General features: G+C 49.5%; 7 protein-coding genes across 7 annotated transcripts; 4 read left to right on the top strand and 3 right to left on the bottom strand.

Moving 5' to 3' along the window:
* Positions 1–257: 257 nt before the first annotated feature.
* TUB2_2 (Tubulin beta chain (Beta tubulin)) lies at positions 258–2,013 on the top strand (the record flags this gene model as incomplete). Its single annotated transcript, XM_044857278.1, has 8 exons — positions 258–269; positions 335–358; positions 430–497; positions 555–609; positions 670–982; positions 1,054–1,352; positions 1,433–1,461; positions 1,506–2,013. 8 exons carry the CDS (start codon positions 258–260, stop codon positions 2,011–2,013), a joined length of 1,308 nt encoding a protein of 435 aa, XP_044701461.1.
* Positions 2,014–2,113: 100 nt separating this feature from the next.
* FPOAC1_012934 (uncharacterized protein) lies at positions 2,114–4,903 on the bottom strand (the record flags this gene model as incomplete). Its single annotated transcript, XM_044857277.1, has 5 exons — positions 2,114–2,164; positions 2,609–3,198; positions 3,604–4,198; positions 4,409–4,728; positions 4,783–4,903. The coding sequence occupies 5 exons, from the start codon at positions 4,901–4,903 to the stop codon at positions 2,114–2,116; spliced, it is 1,677 nt and encodes a 558-aa protein (XP_044701460.1).
* A 65-nt stretch (positions 4,904–4,968) lies between these two features.
* On the top strand, positions 4,969–5,311 carry FPOAC1_012933 (uncharacterized protein; the record flags this gene model as incomplete). Its single annotated transcript, XM_044857276.1, has 2 exons — positions 4,969–4,990; positions 5,061–5,311. The coding sequence occupies 2 exons, from the start codon at positions 4,969–4,971 to the stop codon at positions 5,309–5,311; spliced, it is 273 nt and encodes a 90-aa protein (XP_044701459.1).
* A 302-nt stretch (positions 5,312–5,613) lies between these two features.
* FPOAC1_012932 (uncharacterized protein) lies at positions 5,614–6,033 on the bottom strand (the record flags this gene model as incomplete). Its single annotated transcript, XM_044857275.1, has 1 exon — positions 5,614–6,033. One exon carries the CDS (start codon positions 6,031–6,033, stop codon positions 5,614–5,616), a length of 420 nt encoding a protein of 139 aa, XP_044701458.1.
* A 1,450-nt stretch (positions 6,034–7,483) lies between these two features.
* FPOAC1_012931 (uncharacterized protein) lies at positions 7,484–8,309 on the bottom strand (the record flags this gene model as incomplete). The annotated part of the gene is made up of 2 exons (XM_044857274.1): positions 7,484–8,251; positions 8,304–8,309. The coding sequence occupies 2 exons, from the start codon at positions 8,307–8,309 to the stop codon at positions 7,484–7,486; spliced, it is 774 nt and encodes a 257-aa protein (XP_044701457.1).
* Positions 8,310–8,707: 398 nt separating this feature from the next.
* On the top strand, positions 8,708–9,377 carry FPOAC1_012930 (uncharacterized protein; the record flags this gene model as incomplete). The annotated part of the gene is made up of 2 exons (XM_044857273.1): positions 8,708–8,737; positions 8,967–9,377. 2 exons carry the CDS (start codon positions 8,708–8,710, stop codon positions 9,375–9,377), a joined length of 441 nt encoding a protein of 146 aa, XP_044701456.1.
* A 1,550-nt stretch (positions 9,378–10,927) lies between these two features.
* Positions 10,928–11,231, top strand: FPOAC1_012929 (uncharacterized protein; the record flags this gene model as incomplete). The annotated part of the gene is made up of 2 exons (XM_044857272.1): positions 10,928–11,077; positions 11,139–11,231. 2 exons carry the CDS (start codon positions 10,928–10,930, stop codon positions 11,229–11,231), a joined length of 243 nt encoding a protein of 80 aa, XP_044701455.1.
* Between the last annotated feature and the right edge of the window lie 3,194 nt (positions 11,232–14,425).

Raw genomic sequence — 14,425 nt, 5'->3', positions numbered from 1 at the left:
GGTTTTTGGTGGTGAAATCAAGCAAATTCGGACTGAGCGGGGTATTCGGCTGTCCCAGAATTTTGCCCTTGTCCCAGAATTTTGCCGCCCACTCTATGAGTGGGGTTCCTTTTTAGTCAAACCCACGAGTATCATGGTTATCGACTTTCACTGTTAACCCCGCCTTCTCAACATTTTGAGATTGTCTTTTGTTCTCACACGCTGTACAGATTTATCTCATCGGTGCTTAAAACCACCACTGCTGAATTGGGTTCACTATGCGTGAAATTGTAAGTCCGCTTCTAATCCTGCCTTGGAAGCTCCACAAACTAACCTTGGACTCCCTTTTCGATAGGTGCATCTCCAAGCTGGCCAATGTGTGAGTATCACGCCCTTCTTGCTACATCTTTTTCCTCATTTCTTCCTAACGCAGCATATTAACCTCAATAGGGCAACCAAATCGGCTCTGCCTTCTGGCAGACCATTTCGGGCGAGCATGGTTTGGATAGCAGTGGCATGTAGGCAACCCATTCGAAATGCCACTGAATATTCATCCTTCTCACGCGTCAATCTAGGTATAATGGGACCTCCGAACTACAGCTTGCGCGTATGGACGTCTATTTCAACGAGGTGCGCGATATTATGTGACCCATTCCAAACTATCGTCGGCTTCTGATCGAGTTCGCATAGACATCCAGCAACAAGTACGTGCCACGTGCCGTGCTCGTTGATTTAGAACCTGGCACAATGGATGCGGTGCGCTCCGGCCCGCTTAGCCAGTTCTTTCGTCCCGACAACTTTGTCTTTGGACACTCGAGCGCCGGAAACAACTGGGCTAAGGGTCACTACACAGAGGGTGCTGAGTTGGTTGATCAAGTACTGGATGTGGTCCGTCGCGAGGCCGAAGGCTGCGACTCCCTCCAAGGCTTCCAAATCACCCAGTCGCTCGGTGGCGGTACCGGCTCCGGCATGGGCACGCTGCTAATTTCCAAGATTCGTGAGGGTGAGATTGATACCACTGATGTGATGCACATTTCGATGCACTGTCTCTCACGGTTCTAACCGCCTATTTAGAGTTCCCGGACCGTATGATGGCTACCTTCAGTGTAGTACCGTCTCCCAAGGTGTCTGATACCGTCGTGGAGCCGTATAATGCCACGCTTTCAGTCCACCAGCTGGTTGAAAACTCAGATGTGACTTTCTGTATCGATAATGAGGCTCTGTATGATATCTGCAAGGGTACCCTGAAGCTATCGAATCCTTCCTATGGCGACCTTAATCACCTCATATCAACCGTCATGTCTGGCGTGTCAACTTCACTGCGCTTTCCTGGACAGCTAAACTCTGACCTTCGCAAGATGGCCGTTAATTTGGTAGGAAGACTCGTCTCATCTAGGCACATATCGCTGTAATCAAGTAATGCTGTGGCTAAGCATTCCTCCTTCCCGTCTAGGTTCCCTTCCCCGCCTACACTTCTTCATGGTTGGCTTTGCGCCCCTCACTAGCCGTGACTCGCACTCGTTCAGTGCTGTATCTATCCCCGAGCTTACCCAGCAGCTATTTAACCCCAGGAACATGATGACGGGCTCTGATTTCCGAAACGGCCGCTACCTGACCTGCTCTGCCATCTTTCGCGGAAAGGTGTCTGCGAGGGAGGTGGAGGACCAGATGTATAAGATTCAGCAGAAGAACTCGGCTTACTTTGTTGAATGGATTCCCAATAACGTGCAGACGAGTCTATGCTCTGTCCCGCCGCAGGGGTTGAAGATGTCGTCCACTTTTGTTGGCAACTCGACCGCCATCCAAGAGATCTTTAAGCGCGTTGGTGAGCAGTTCACCGCTATGTTCCGCCGCAAGGCCTTCTTGCACTGGTATACCGGAGAAGGCATGGACGAGATGGAGTTTACGGAGGCTGAGTCCAATATGAATGACCTGGTATCGGAGTACCAGCAGTATCAGGACGCAGTCATCGACGACGACGTCTATAGCGTGGAGGAGTATGACGAGGAGAAGCCCGCCAAGGCCGACGCTTAGTCCATCGCAACCTTGTGCTCGGACAGCACATGGCTTGTCATAGTGGGCTCACTTAAGGTCATGACGCCCTGTGGAAGCAGCGACTACTGAAGGACAATCATTATATACCCAATAGGGCTTGGTAGTCGCTAGGCGGTCCAGGTAGTTCGCGCTATTACGTATTAGAGATTCCACATAGCTCTCGAGTGGTTGAAAGATGTCAATCTACCTCGAACAGAGCCTCGTGTTACGTCAGATAAGAGACTCATTATCCTTGACGGTCAGGAAAGCCATGCACAGATGAGACTTTTGCAGTTTTTACCGTAAATTCTCCCGCTATCAAACCGCTGACGAGCATCCAGGATGAATGGATAGTTACGTGCCTTCCGAACAACGTCTACTGCTGTTACCTACCAGCACATTGTTCTCATTATTTGCAGCTACTAGATAATGGAAATTTTAATATCATCGAAGGTGCGTATCGGAAGGAACTCTAAAACCCGGCTAGTTTGATTGATTCTGCACGGGACAATTGAGCCAACTTTATTCAGACATATGCGAAAGTCGGAGAGGCGCGTATGAGAAAAGAGATGATATTATACGATTGGAGACCTACTGGACATTGGCCTATTTGGCTGAGAGCAGAGATGTGATTTCTATTGCACAGGAATGCCGGGATATGCTTATACTGGATCTCTGCCGGCCGCAACTGAGCCGCGAGTGCTGTCGTGATGCGCAGCTCAACCCGCCAGCCGTACCCCCGTGACGGGTCCTCAAGGTTGCTAGCCATGCGCTGGATTGACTGCGATAGTGCCCGTTCCGTGTCCTGGCGGCTAGCCTTGATGTTACCCGTTCGGGCCACTGCCGCCCAGGCCTCTTCGCTGTGCGCGAGGTTGAAGATGTTGGGGTGTAAGAAGGCCCAGATGGCGGCCACGTTGAAGTTCCCCTCCTCTACGGTGTAGGATTGTACATACGAGACGCCGCGCCTAAAGATAGGACTGGTTCTCCTGGGCTCTGAAGTGGTGGAGATGGAGTCTCGCAGCATGTGTACAGGATACTCCGTTGTGGCGGCGCGCGGGGTCCGGGGAGGCTTCCAACCGTCTCCTGCAGCCTGCTCCTCCTCGCTCCCCCTTCTGTTTGGAGCTTGCCAGTCGCCTTCGTCAAGGTCATAATTTTCACCTTCCCCTTCCTCATCTTCCTGGCTACCTACTACCGGCATTATCATCCCAGTCATTCTCAGCCTCGTCCTCCACCCGCAGGGCTGTCCTTCCGAGCAGAGCCTCCCTAGACTGTCCATAGAGAAAACGCAAGGTGTTATGCTGGCAGCACCGCCGAACCAGAACAGTATGCCCACTTCTCGTTGGCAGGAGCTCGGATGCAACGTCTACAAGCTGGGTTTGCCCCTGCACCGCCGGTTCTGTACTGTTGTCACCGTAAGCAGGGCTGCCACTGCGAATACTGGCTGCCGGCTCCTGCTCGAGACTGACGACGCCACATCGGGCGCGGAAGTCTCCCAGCACCCCGCTATGCTACTGCCGGAGGATTGATACCACAGCTTGGTGTCCTTGTAGCTGCAGAGGAAGATAGCATCGCCAAACTGCCACAGCCTACTGGCATCTTCTGTCTCCCGCACTCCCCCGCCGTCGCCGGGTCGGAGCCCGTCAGCCGCCATGTCGCGCTCCGCACGATCGAGTGCCTCCTGCATGACGCTCCACAACCTGGGAAGGTTCTCCTCGCTATATGGCACCTCAAAGGCCGCCCCGCGTACAGCCGCCGAGCCCGACGACTCCCTGGCGATGTGCGATGCTGCCCGGACGGAGTCATAGCTTTCAGGCAAGTGGTGCATAAAGTGCGGTCCAATCTTCTCGATGCTTGGCCTGATGAAGCCGTCGAAGAACAGCCTATTCTGCTCCTCTCGCAGGGGTACTGGGCCCTTCTTCCGGCGCTTCTCGTCGTAGAGCCGCGGGAAGAACATGTAGACCGTTCGTGGCCTTTGGTGAGCAAGCACGGTGTGCGGGATCTGGTAGATCGGGACCTGCTTGATCTTCTCTCCCACCCGTATGGGCACGCGGACGTGAATGGATTTGGAGAGGAGGAGGCTTGGCTGGGCCGTGATATATATGTTCAACGGCCTTCGCAGGCTGCGCGGATCTTTCGTGATATGTAGGAAGCTGTCGATGTCGTGAACGGCGGGCGCCAGCTTCCGCTGCGACACGTCGTCTTGGTGGAGGCAGATCTCGGCATCTGACCAGTCTTTGTCTTCGTGCCAGCCCGCGAATTAGGCCTCGAGCCGGCTGGCTGAAGGCAGCTGGTCGCGACGGAGGCCCGTGACTGAAGCATCAAGGGGTCGGACGGTCCGGTCTAGGCCGAACTGCCGTGACTGTTCCTCTCGCTCAGCGAAGGACGGCCCACTGACTCTGGCGCTGGACCCAGCCCACGTCTCACGGAGGTGTAGATGGCGGCGGCAAGTTGCGAGGTGTGATGCGTCCTGGTTCTTGTGTTGATCCGCCGGACATGACACAAGACCAGCGGTGAGGATATAGACGATACGCCGAGCCAGTTTCTCCCCTTCGTCCAACTCTTCCTCTTCAACCCAGTTATATATTTCCTGACGTGTAGGCACTTCCGCAGCAATGGGGTCTGATCGCTCTTCGTCATGTGTCTCGCTTAGAGGATGCTCGCTTCGGGTAACACTATTTTCGCGTCGGTCATCATTTGCCCTGTTTATCATGCCGTCTAGGGCCGATGGTTAGCAGGCCGACTGTACTGTGTAGACATTGAGTATTTGACCTGGGTAAGACTCATGACTACGTGGAGGTGTTGAAAGCATATGCCATGACCTGCCATCCTCATCGGCCGAATCCATCTGCATATCGGGGCCGAATACTGGCGACTGGCCATTTAGCGACATTTCGCCGTCCGGGGCAGCTATTTCTGTCATGCCATCATCTATTGAGTCTAGATCAAATTGATTTCATGTCAGTTTTAGCATGTCAAGGTTCGTGTCTGACAAACCGCGCCTGGTATATATTCTTTTCCGCCGTAGTGCTGTCTAACTGGAGATCTAGATGAGGGCCGCTCGTCCAAATGCCTCCCTCGTCGCGACCTGACATTCCCGGAGGACTCATCGATCGATGGTGACACATTCGACCTTACAGATGATGATGATAATGGCTCGGGGAACACAGTGCCTGCTGCGACGGGGCCTTCGGTGTTGCTGGTGGCAGAGGAGAAATCCGAACGTAGCGTGCCAGAGCTTGCTTCTCTTGGAGGCGTTCTTCTTTTGGAAGCTACGGGCATACATGGGCAAACCGTTTAAACGGTCAAATATTTCCTCAAACGTTTGAACGGTTCAAAAATATTGCAAACGGTTAAACGAACGAATAAACGATTTAAAAGAACGAATGAACGATTTATGACGGTGAGAAATATCCACCGCGCCTGCTCTAATACCAGTCGAAATAATGCCCACTATCATCGCCAACGTCCTGAGAGTCACCCTCCGGCCGTGGGATTCCGATTAAACCCATCCCGTTCTCATGCAGAGGCTGTATGAGTCCTTGACGCAACCAATTGCCCGTACATTCAATCATCTCGATAGTTTTGCATGTGATTCGTAATCTATCCCATGAACATGTTCTTCTTGCCTTCAATAGCCGAAAAGGGCACTCTCCGACACGTGAGGATGCTGATCAATGCTTCCTGATATGCCTGCGGGTTGAAGGCATTTCGAAGTGCGTCCTCGCTTGCTACAGGGCGAAAATGTGCGGAGATTGAGCGCTGGGTGCCCGATACAGACCTGGTGGATCTGGATGCGACCGGGTGGTTGTTTCTGACGTGATTGGCAGCATTTGCCTTATGGCCGTATCGTTTATCTCCACACGCAGTGCAAATATAGATGGTTTTACCTCCAGTCTTGTGTCCGCGTGTACTTGAACGGTCCTTCGTGATGTCCATAATTGAGAGGAAGTTTGACGGCAATCCATTGACATCTGGGGGGTTTTCTGTAGCACCAATAATAGACGATGTGTCAGATGACATATTGATAGGTAAAAGGCGAGATTCTGAACTTGGTATCATGGATTGAGACCCAATATCAATGGGTTTTGTGTCAGCCTAGCACCGATACACGAATACAGACATTGAACAAAAGATCAGTGTAGATTGAGGACCATCTCTTCTATCTAAAGAGCGACGAGAGTCGGTCTCTTATACCTGTGTTTAGTCTGCCAATCTCATAGGCAGCAGGCTGTTACCTGGCGCTAGGTATGGTGTAGCGTTCACGCTGACCGTGAAGCTATTCACAATGGTCGTGATCCTTGCCCTTGACCTAAGCGAAGGTCTCCGGAGCTTGACATTTTGAAATATTTTTCGAGTGCCAGGGCTGAAAAATCGTTTAACCGTTCAAACGGTTTTAGGATGCCCTTAAACGGTTAAACGATTTAACATGCATAAACGTTTTAAACGGAACGAACGAATGAACGAACGAACGAAAGTGCCCATGTATGATCGAGAGGTGAAAAACGGAACGCGAAGCCTTTAGGTTATTGTTCATCGACAGGTGGTCCTTCGTTTTGATGCGGATCTTCTGCTTCCAGACGCCCAAGGGCCTGATGAACAGCGTCCTCAAAGAGACATTCATAGTGCATCCACTTCCTACTCTTCGAGCTTATGCACCCTATCAGCACTCGGTCGGGCTTGGCAGGGATTTGGCACTTACATATCCTATCGACTGGGGAAAGAAGAGTATTGCGGCGGTCATAGGTCTAACGGCAATAGGACCTATATTTAATCTCTTCTTTATCTGGCCTCATCCGTCGTCTGAATGTTGGCACTGTGATGCTCATTACATCAATGACATCCATATGGTTGGACGTAACAAGTTCTATTGCCTCGTGGTACTTGCACTTGCTATTCATGATATGCTTGTGAGGTTTCTGCAGTTTCTGAGAGTCGTTCGTTAGTAATTACTGAAGAGCTATCAATTGTAAAACATACACGACTCCATTTGCAAGTGTGGCGTAGACGAGAAATCTAACATTGATCTGACTACACGGAGTCAGCTGCGCTGTCCAAACATTCTAGGTATCATTTTACAGATTAAATCGAAAGTTGAAAATATTACGTACAGGACCAGGGAACTCGCCCCGTTGTTAATGATTCAACAGAGCTTTACCTACATTGCTCAAACAGATTGACTGGGGTATGTTATTGGTTGGAGTTGCGTAAGAGGTACGAAATCCCATTCTAGACTACTGTTACATACATCCAACATCCTCTTCCTAGATGAATAATAATGTACATAGCACGTATAAAGCACAAAATAACCAGGTAGGTGTACTGGAAACTGTCTGTGACGAGCTATGTGTATTGCAGAGACATGGCACTGAGCCGCTCAGGCCATCGAATCTACGTTAGGATGCTCATTTTGTCTCAGATAGCGCTTTCGTTGTTACTAACTCCTACTCAAGTTGAAAGGGATTTATTTACTCTAGAAAAAGTTAACGCATTTGCAAAAGCCTTTGCCAGGTATCTTGCCTTCTGAGACCTTGTCACGAAAACACTGAAGATGCATTAAATGTAGTCTACAATCTTTCCATACAACTTCCTCTACATCCACAGGGTTTTTCTTTCTCCTACAAAATCCGCCTTCGCATACAACACAAGAAGTTTTTGTCATGCCAAACTCGTGGAGCAACGAGTCTGTTACGATATTTGGGAGAGCACCTACAGGATCAAAATGTCCACGATTCGTTTCCATGTCTGACATGATATCAATGATAGTTCTTCTGAATTCCGTATCTAACATATTCAAAGCCCACAATCGAACGTGTTGTGGAGAGTCATGAATGACTTTCGCCAAAGTCATGCCACCTGTTTCAAAGGCTTCCTTGAATTCGTTGTATAGTTTCTCGTCGATTTTAGACGTTAAACGGAATTGATAGTTTCTAACTCGTTCCGCGTACCCCGATGTCTCCTCATCCAATTCTTGGATTGGTTGTGCTTCGTCTCGCATCATATGATCATCACTAATAGCCTGCATGGCATTATAGCCATGATACATGCGCTTGGCTGGTCGGTCTGAAGCAGGTTCAGCCTGTCCACTCATCTCTTCGATGTTTCTCTTCTTGTTAGATGGATTATACGCTACGTCTTCGTCTTGCATCATATGATCATCGCTAGTAGCTGGCGTGACACCATGGCCATGATCCACGCGCTTGGCTGGTCGGTCTGAATCCAGGGTGACGATCAATTCAATCTGAGGCGTTGATTGAGTTGAAGCAGGGGTGGCACGGTGCGTTTCATGGGACGTGCATGCTCGCACGGTTCACTGGCCGATCTTTCGTCCACCAGATGTGTGATTGAATTGAATTGAATTGAATTGATCGCCAGCCAGTGACAGGACCTACGAGACCAACAGACCGAATTCCTTGCTGATGGCGAGAAGAAGGATATACGGCAACAGCTCCGTTTGGCGCGAAGCCTAGCTATCCGTGAGCTTGATGCAATTAAGAAAGAGTGGCGAGAGAATAGAGAAGTCACTATTGAAGGGCTTCCAAAGAGGCTACATGTTACGACCCAACTAATCTCCACCCACGTGAGATAACATACCCCACGTTTTCCACCACTTAGAATAGACCTACCCTATACAAGTCGAACGGACCCCATTCGACTTGCATGACGAACAGAGTCGACCCGACCTCGTTCGCCTTGCATGCCTGTCGAACAGAGTCGAACCGACCTCGTTCGACCTGCATAACCTCATGTATATATATATTCGCTTAGCACTAGATAGTACGATGGCCTACCAGTTATCAACAAAACTTCTTTACCTGAATACGCCTGACCCGCTCTATTCACTATTAAGAGACGTGACACTTCGCAACGCTCAGTGACAACGCCCTACGACTCTGCCAACATAAACCAGTACGGACTAGTTTATCCCTTGGGAACCTTCACCCGTCACACTACAGTTTAAGCAGTGGCTTGAGTACACAGGAAAGGATGTGGAATATTACTCTATCGATGAAAACCGTGCTGATATGTCAAGGAAGCTTAGTCAAAAGGAGGAATTCTTCACAATTGATACACAGCGAGCACCGGAAGTTAATGAGTCTATTCGCAACGCTCGATTTGCTGCAAAGCCGCTCAGCGCAGTAGATTTATCAAGGCTCAATCACAGTGATGATACTGTTGACTTCAACCTCACAAAACCTCACGCTTATACCGATAGCGAGCATGAAGATAACCTTAACGAATTCTCTGATCTAGATGAAGTGGCGATGCCCTCATCGCCGCCGTGCCTGCCTGACTACAAGTCACTTCCTGAATCACTTTCTGAGTCACCCCTGCCCTACTCAACGCCGTGCCCGACTCAACACTAAGGCCGATCTGAAGATCCCCTTTACAATCTCATCACAGAAAGAAGGAATACAGGCGCTGCCAACCAAGGAAACACATCTACAGCATAATTTACGTGGGAGGCTGTTCTACAAGGCACCCGAGCCTGGCCGCCGCTGTAGCTGCCTCTGCAGCCCGAAGATAGTCAGTAGTCAATTGATATCACGAGAGACCTCAATTTATCTCTTCTGTGCAATTTCTGACCTTTCCGACAAGATTTAAGCACCGTAATATGAGAATTGTTGAAAATCACACCAAACTCACACCCCCGCAGATGTCGCGCGATTGTGTCAGATGTTCATGTGAATTATTGTTGTTTCTGCTGCTACTTGAGGTGTAAAGCAAGCTCTATATGTCTTTTCTGTGCTATGTGGAATCAACTAGAAGCTGCTTGCTAAGCCTGTGGCAATAGGTGGCAACTGTCATCTTTGATGACAATAGCCTTTTTAAGCTACTTCCATGAGCTTCCTTTTGACACTATTCAACAGATTGTGTTGGTGTCACGCGATTTTGTGGCCAACTAAGCTTGCTTAGTTGGCCCTTCCCCCGGCTCGAGCCAACGGGTAACTGGAATTCAATTTCCCTCAATTTAACGTTTTGCTAGTAATCAATGACGTTATTTCATTATTAATATGACGTTCGTCATATGTTTGTATAGCCTTGAGTCAATCTCACCATGTCATATATTACGAAAACAGGCTGGTCCTCTACAGCAGGCTTTCTATCCACATTCCATATTCCATACTCCATACCGTGCCTTATGGAATATGGAATGCAACCTATATGGAAACTAAGAAATGCCGTCATTTACATTTCAACTAAACCGAATCTGGGTTGGAGCTCTATCAGCCAGCCGAATCATCTAACCCCTCTATGTTGTTGTCCTTAATACCTTCCGCTTCAAGTAACACTACCGGATAACCTTGTCTTATCCCGCTTTTGATCCAACTCTTCATGTATTCGCCTCTCAATTGTACAACTACCCAATTGGCACCGGTCCCATGATATTGTGCGTCTTGCCCCGGAGAAGACGCGCTCCAGCTTGGGGGATTGCTGGTACTTCTATCATGGGCCAAGATAGGTGGGATGCTAGGTATCTATGATTTGGCTCATTTTAATTGGTTACACCACTCTGTCGTGACCTGGCCGGTCTTTTAATTTTAGAAGAAACCGCATCTCAATCCGACGTGATTTGCATGCGTGAGGCGTGTTTTGTTATTGCGAGGGCGACGTGTTGTGTGATATCCCTCAGTCGCGTATGTAATTTTGGAGTAAATGTAAGTACCCCAAGTTTGCAAATCAAAGCGCACTTTGCTTCTCAGCGACCCCCCCCTACCTGAGGTACGAAGGTCAGGGGGGTTGTGATTGAACCCCCTTAGTATATAAGGACGCCTTTTCTCTGCTTCAAATCAGTTCTCATCATTCTTATCATCAATAACTCTCTCACACTCACACTCTACACTCAAAACCACTTCTCTCTCTATCACTCTCACCCAAAAACCTCTATCACTCTCACCCAAAAACATCATTCAAAATGAAGGCCACTTTCTTCTCCCTCTTCGCCCTCGCCGCGTCGGCCATCGCTTCTCCTATTGCCCAGCCCGCTGGTGTCAACCCTACTCCCGAAATCCAGGGGGTTCGCGGCGCTGTTAAGGCCCTCGAGAACATCCTCGCGATCGTTGGCGTTGACCTAGGAATTATTCACAAACGATCCTGACAGAATCGTTCATACAAATGTGATTTAGCAGGTTGTTACGATCCCAGTTCTTACGTCACGTGTACCCCACAAAAACTCATGCAAGGCGTCAGCCGCAAGAAACCCACCTACCCTACGATAACCAATGAGCAACCCCATGTTGGAACGACGGATGTAGGAACGCAGCGTTCCAGGAACGACTCATCCCAAGGACTTGTCGTCCCTCGCACAATCACCACAGTATACACGTTCATTTAGCAGTAGATAGAACTTAGCTCACCAGCTATCAATAACACTTCTTTTAACCCTAACCTCAATAAGCCTAACACGCACTATTGTCACGGGCGGGTCTCGGTAGTACAGGTGAACGGGGAACGCTTCTGGCGGGATCGGTTCTATTGCTACGGATAGGCACTGCAGGCAGGCCAGGCTCTATTGACAAGACGTAGCTCAAGGAGCTACGTTCAGGATCTATGGTTGGTTGGTTGGTTGTATTCCTACTCGGTTTTAGCCGCTTTTTAACAGCAGCCATGCCCGGCTAGTGGGGTTTGGCCGACAGCCGAGACGCGCCCCAAATATTCATCCGTGCCGCCCCACTTCGCCAAACATCAAACGATATTTGGCCAGCTGTCTCCAAACTTCCCACTTTCTCCTCCTCCCTAACCTCTACCATACACAACCCCCCTTTCGACAGCCCCACCCTTTCGTCAAGCAAAAAAAAAAGAGCACCACCAAAAATGGACAACTTCACTTGTAAACAACTCGGCCAAAATGAAGGACATGTGCAAAATGTCTCATCTCACAATAGCGAATAACTATCTCTATTGGAATTTAGGTTTTTAATAAGCCGTCCTGACCGCGTGGTCCGTTGGTGGGGTACGGCTTCCTCTCTCACTTCAATGACCGAGCTAGCCTCTGATTCTGACTCTCGCTCGTCTGAACAGACAGATTCCACCACGATAGACTCCTTTTGAGTCTCCCCTTCAGGTATGGCTTCTCCAACAGCTAAAGTATCCCCGAGAGTCATAAAACGCCTGTTAGGATTCGGTACCGCCTTCCTCTTCTTCCCTCTCTTCAGCCGAGCCAATTCTTCCTCTAGGCTGGCAATCCTCTGCGTATGCGCCGCTACTGTCTGTTGTTGAGCCTCAAAGCCCTTGGCTATTACGTTGTACCGTCTCCGCGTCTTTGGTGTTTTGTTCAACCCAAGATCACGAATTTGACGGCTCGTCTGTGGAGTATTATCCGAGCCAAGATACGGCCTGGGTTCAGGAGTCACTCTTGGGCTGCCGTTTGGCCCATCTTGTTGGATTTCAGGGTGCCGTAACGCTTTCGCATGTGAAATTGGCCAGTTTCCAGTGACCCTCCAGCCAGACAGTATGTTCTTCTTAGTCATTCCAACTCGGCGAGCCTTGGCGTAGGCCCTGATGAAATTGACCTTGTCCATCGGAGCGGAATCAGTCAACGAGGCGAACCTTTCCAACTCTCGTCGATATGCAGCCTTCAGCGCGTTAAATACTCGTCCAGTGGCTGGAGTCCATGAGAGCAGTGTGCTGGTAGATAGCAGCAATAAACGTTGTTCAGAAAGCATGTGGCCATCCATTCATCCTTCTATCACTCAGCACTGATCTTGAGGTGGGGAAAATAAAGAACATACAGTTGCATGGCTTCCATGACCATCTAAAATGATCAGTCTCGCGTCTGACTCGTCAGCAGGTGTTGTCTGGGGCAGATAGACTCTTTCAAGCCATTCAATGCCTATGTGGTCATCAGTCCACCCGTTGGGCGATGTTATGTAATACCAGTCTGCTATCTGCTTGAACTCCTCAAGAAACCATTGTTTTTGCAGTTCTTTTCCCTTGAAGATTATGCCAGGAACTAAAGCGCGACCGTCAGCAGTGACAGCTTCGATAAATGAAGTCCAATTTCGAGTTTGTGGTCCTTTGAGAAAGGCCTTGCGCTTCGGGTCCGCGCTTCCAACGACCAGGCTATCTAGACCTGAACCTAGAGGGTTAGTTGGCCAAAATTCAAGAATTGACAAGGAATAGAGGTGAATGCTTGCCGAAACCAGTCATAATACCGCCTTCATCAACGTTGACGGTGTTTTCAGGCTTGATCCAGCCATACTGGCCATCCCGGATATCAAAGTACCAATGAACCGCTTTAGGAGTAAAAGAGTTGAACCTTTTAGCTTCTTGACGTCTACCCATCTTGGTCTTTAGATCTGCGCGGCGATTAATAAACTTGATCACCCAGTTGCGTCCTAAGTTGGGATGTTCGCCCTGCTGTCTCAACAAGCCCATGACACAAGCGCGGATCTGACTGTGGGACAGAGCATAGCCCAAGGACTCCTGGCGGAGGATCCAGAAAGCCAGCCTATCTTCTTGGCTCTTGGATAAACGTCGACGAGGCTGGATCTGGTCTTCAGCGGCCCCACGGCCGTTAAGTCTATCGATGAGGGTCGTTCGGGGCACTCCTCTTCTCTAGGCCGCTTGAGGGGGTGAAAGACCATGATCGGTAATATCCAATATGGCCTCAGCCATATCGTCCTCTGTATATTCCCATTGAAGTCGTGATTTAGGCATTTTTCTGCTGTTGTCGAGGGTAAAGATCAAAAATCACGAGAAAGAGCGGTGAGGAGGTTAGTGACCATAGGTATTGAAAATATTTCAATAGCATGACTTGCATATATCGCGTGCCCAGCACATCCTCAACAGGTCAAAATAATTATCGCCACTCATTTCTATAATCAATAAAAGAAGCTTCTTTTAGGTAGCTATTTATTCTGGCCAACTTTCGTGTAAGTGAAGTTGTCCATTTTTGGTGGTGCTCTTTTTTTTTTGCTTGACGAAAGGGTGGGGCTGTCGAAAGGGGGGTTGTATATGGTATCTACATCGGCCGACCAGCTGCCGTAGATCGTGGTTTGAGATACTAATGTACATATGTGTTTTGTCTCCAGCGAGGCGGGCTATCCGCCTCGTGTGCGGGTCCTTTCTACCTACAGTCTCCCCCCAGTGCTCAGCTTCGTCTGGTCAGGAACTGATCCTGAATTGCCCAAGGATCTGGGTTTGCTCCGTAAATTTGACGACCTTTGCTGCTACTTTGCGCTCGCTCAGCAGTGTCCGAAGATTTTGACGTCCTGGAAATTGTCCTAGTTCCAGATTTCGAAGTGCAGAGTACTTCCTGCACTGGAGCAAAATGTGAGCCACTGTCTGTCGCCCTTCTCTGCAGTCGCATCCCGGGTCCGTGAACCCTGGTACTCTTTGTCTGAAGAGGAAGTCATTCATCCCGATCCTCTCGGTGCGAAGTTGGGTGTATATGGCGCTCTGCCTCTTGGCG

This window comes from Fusarium poae, assembly GCF_019609905.1.
Source record: "Fusarium poae strain DAOMC 252244 chromosome Unknown contig_1, whole genome shotgun sequence".
Classification (NCBI taxonomy): Eukaryota; Fungi; Ascomycota; class Sordariomycetes; order Hypocreales; family Nectriaceae; genus Fusarium; species Fusarium poae.
This window is presented reverse-complemented; position numbering and strand designations above follow the sequence as displayed.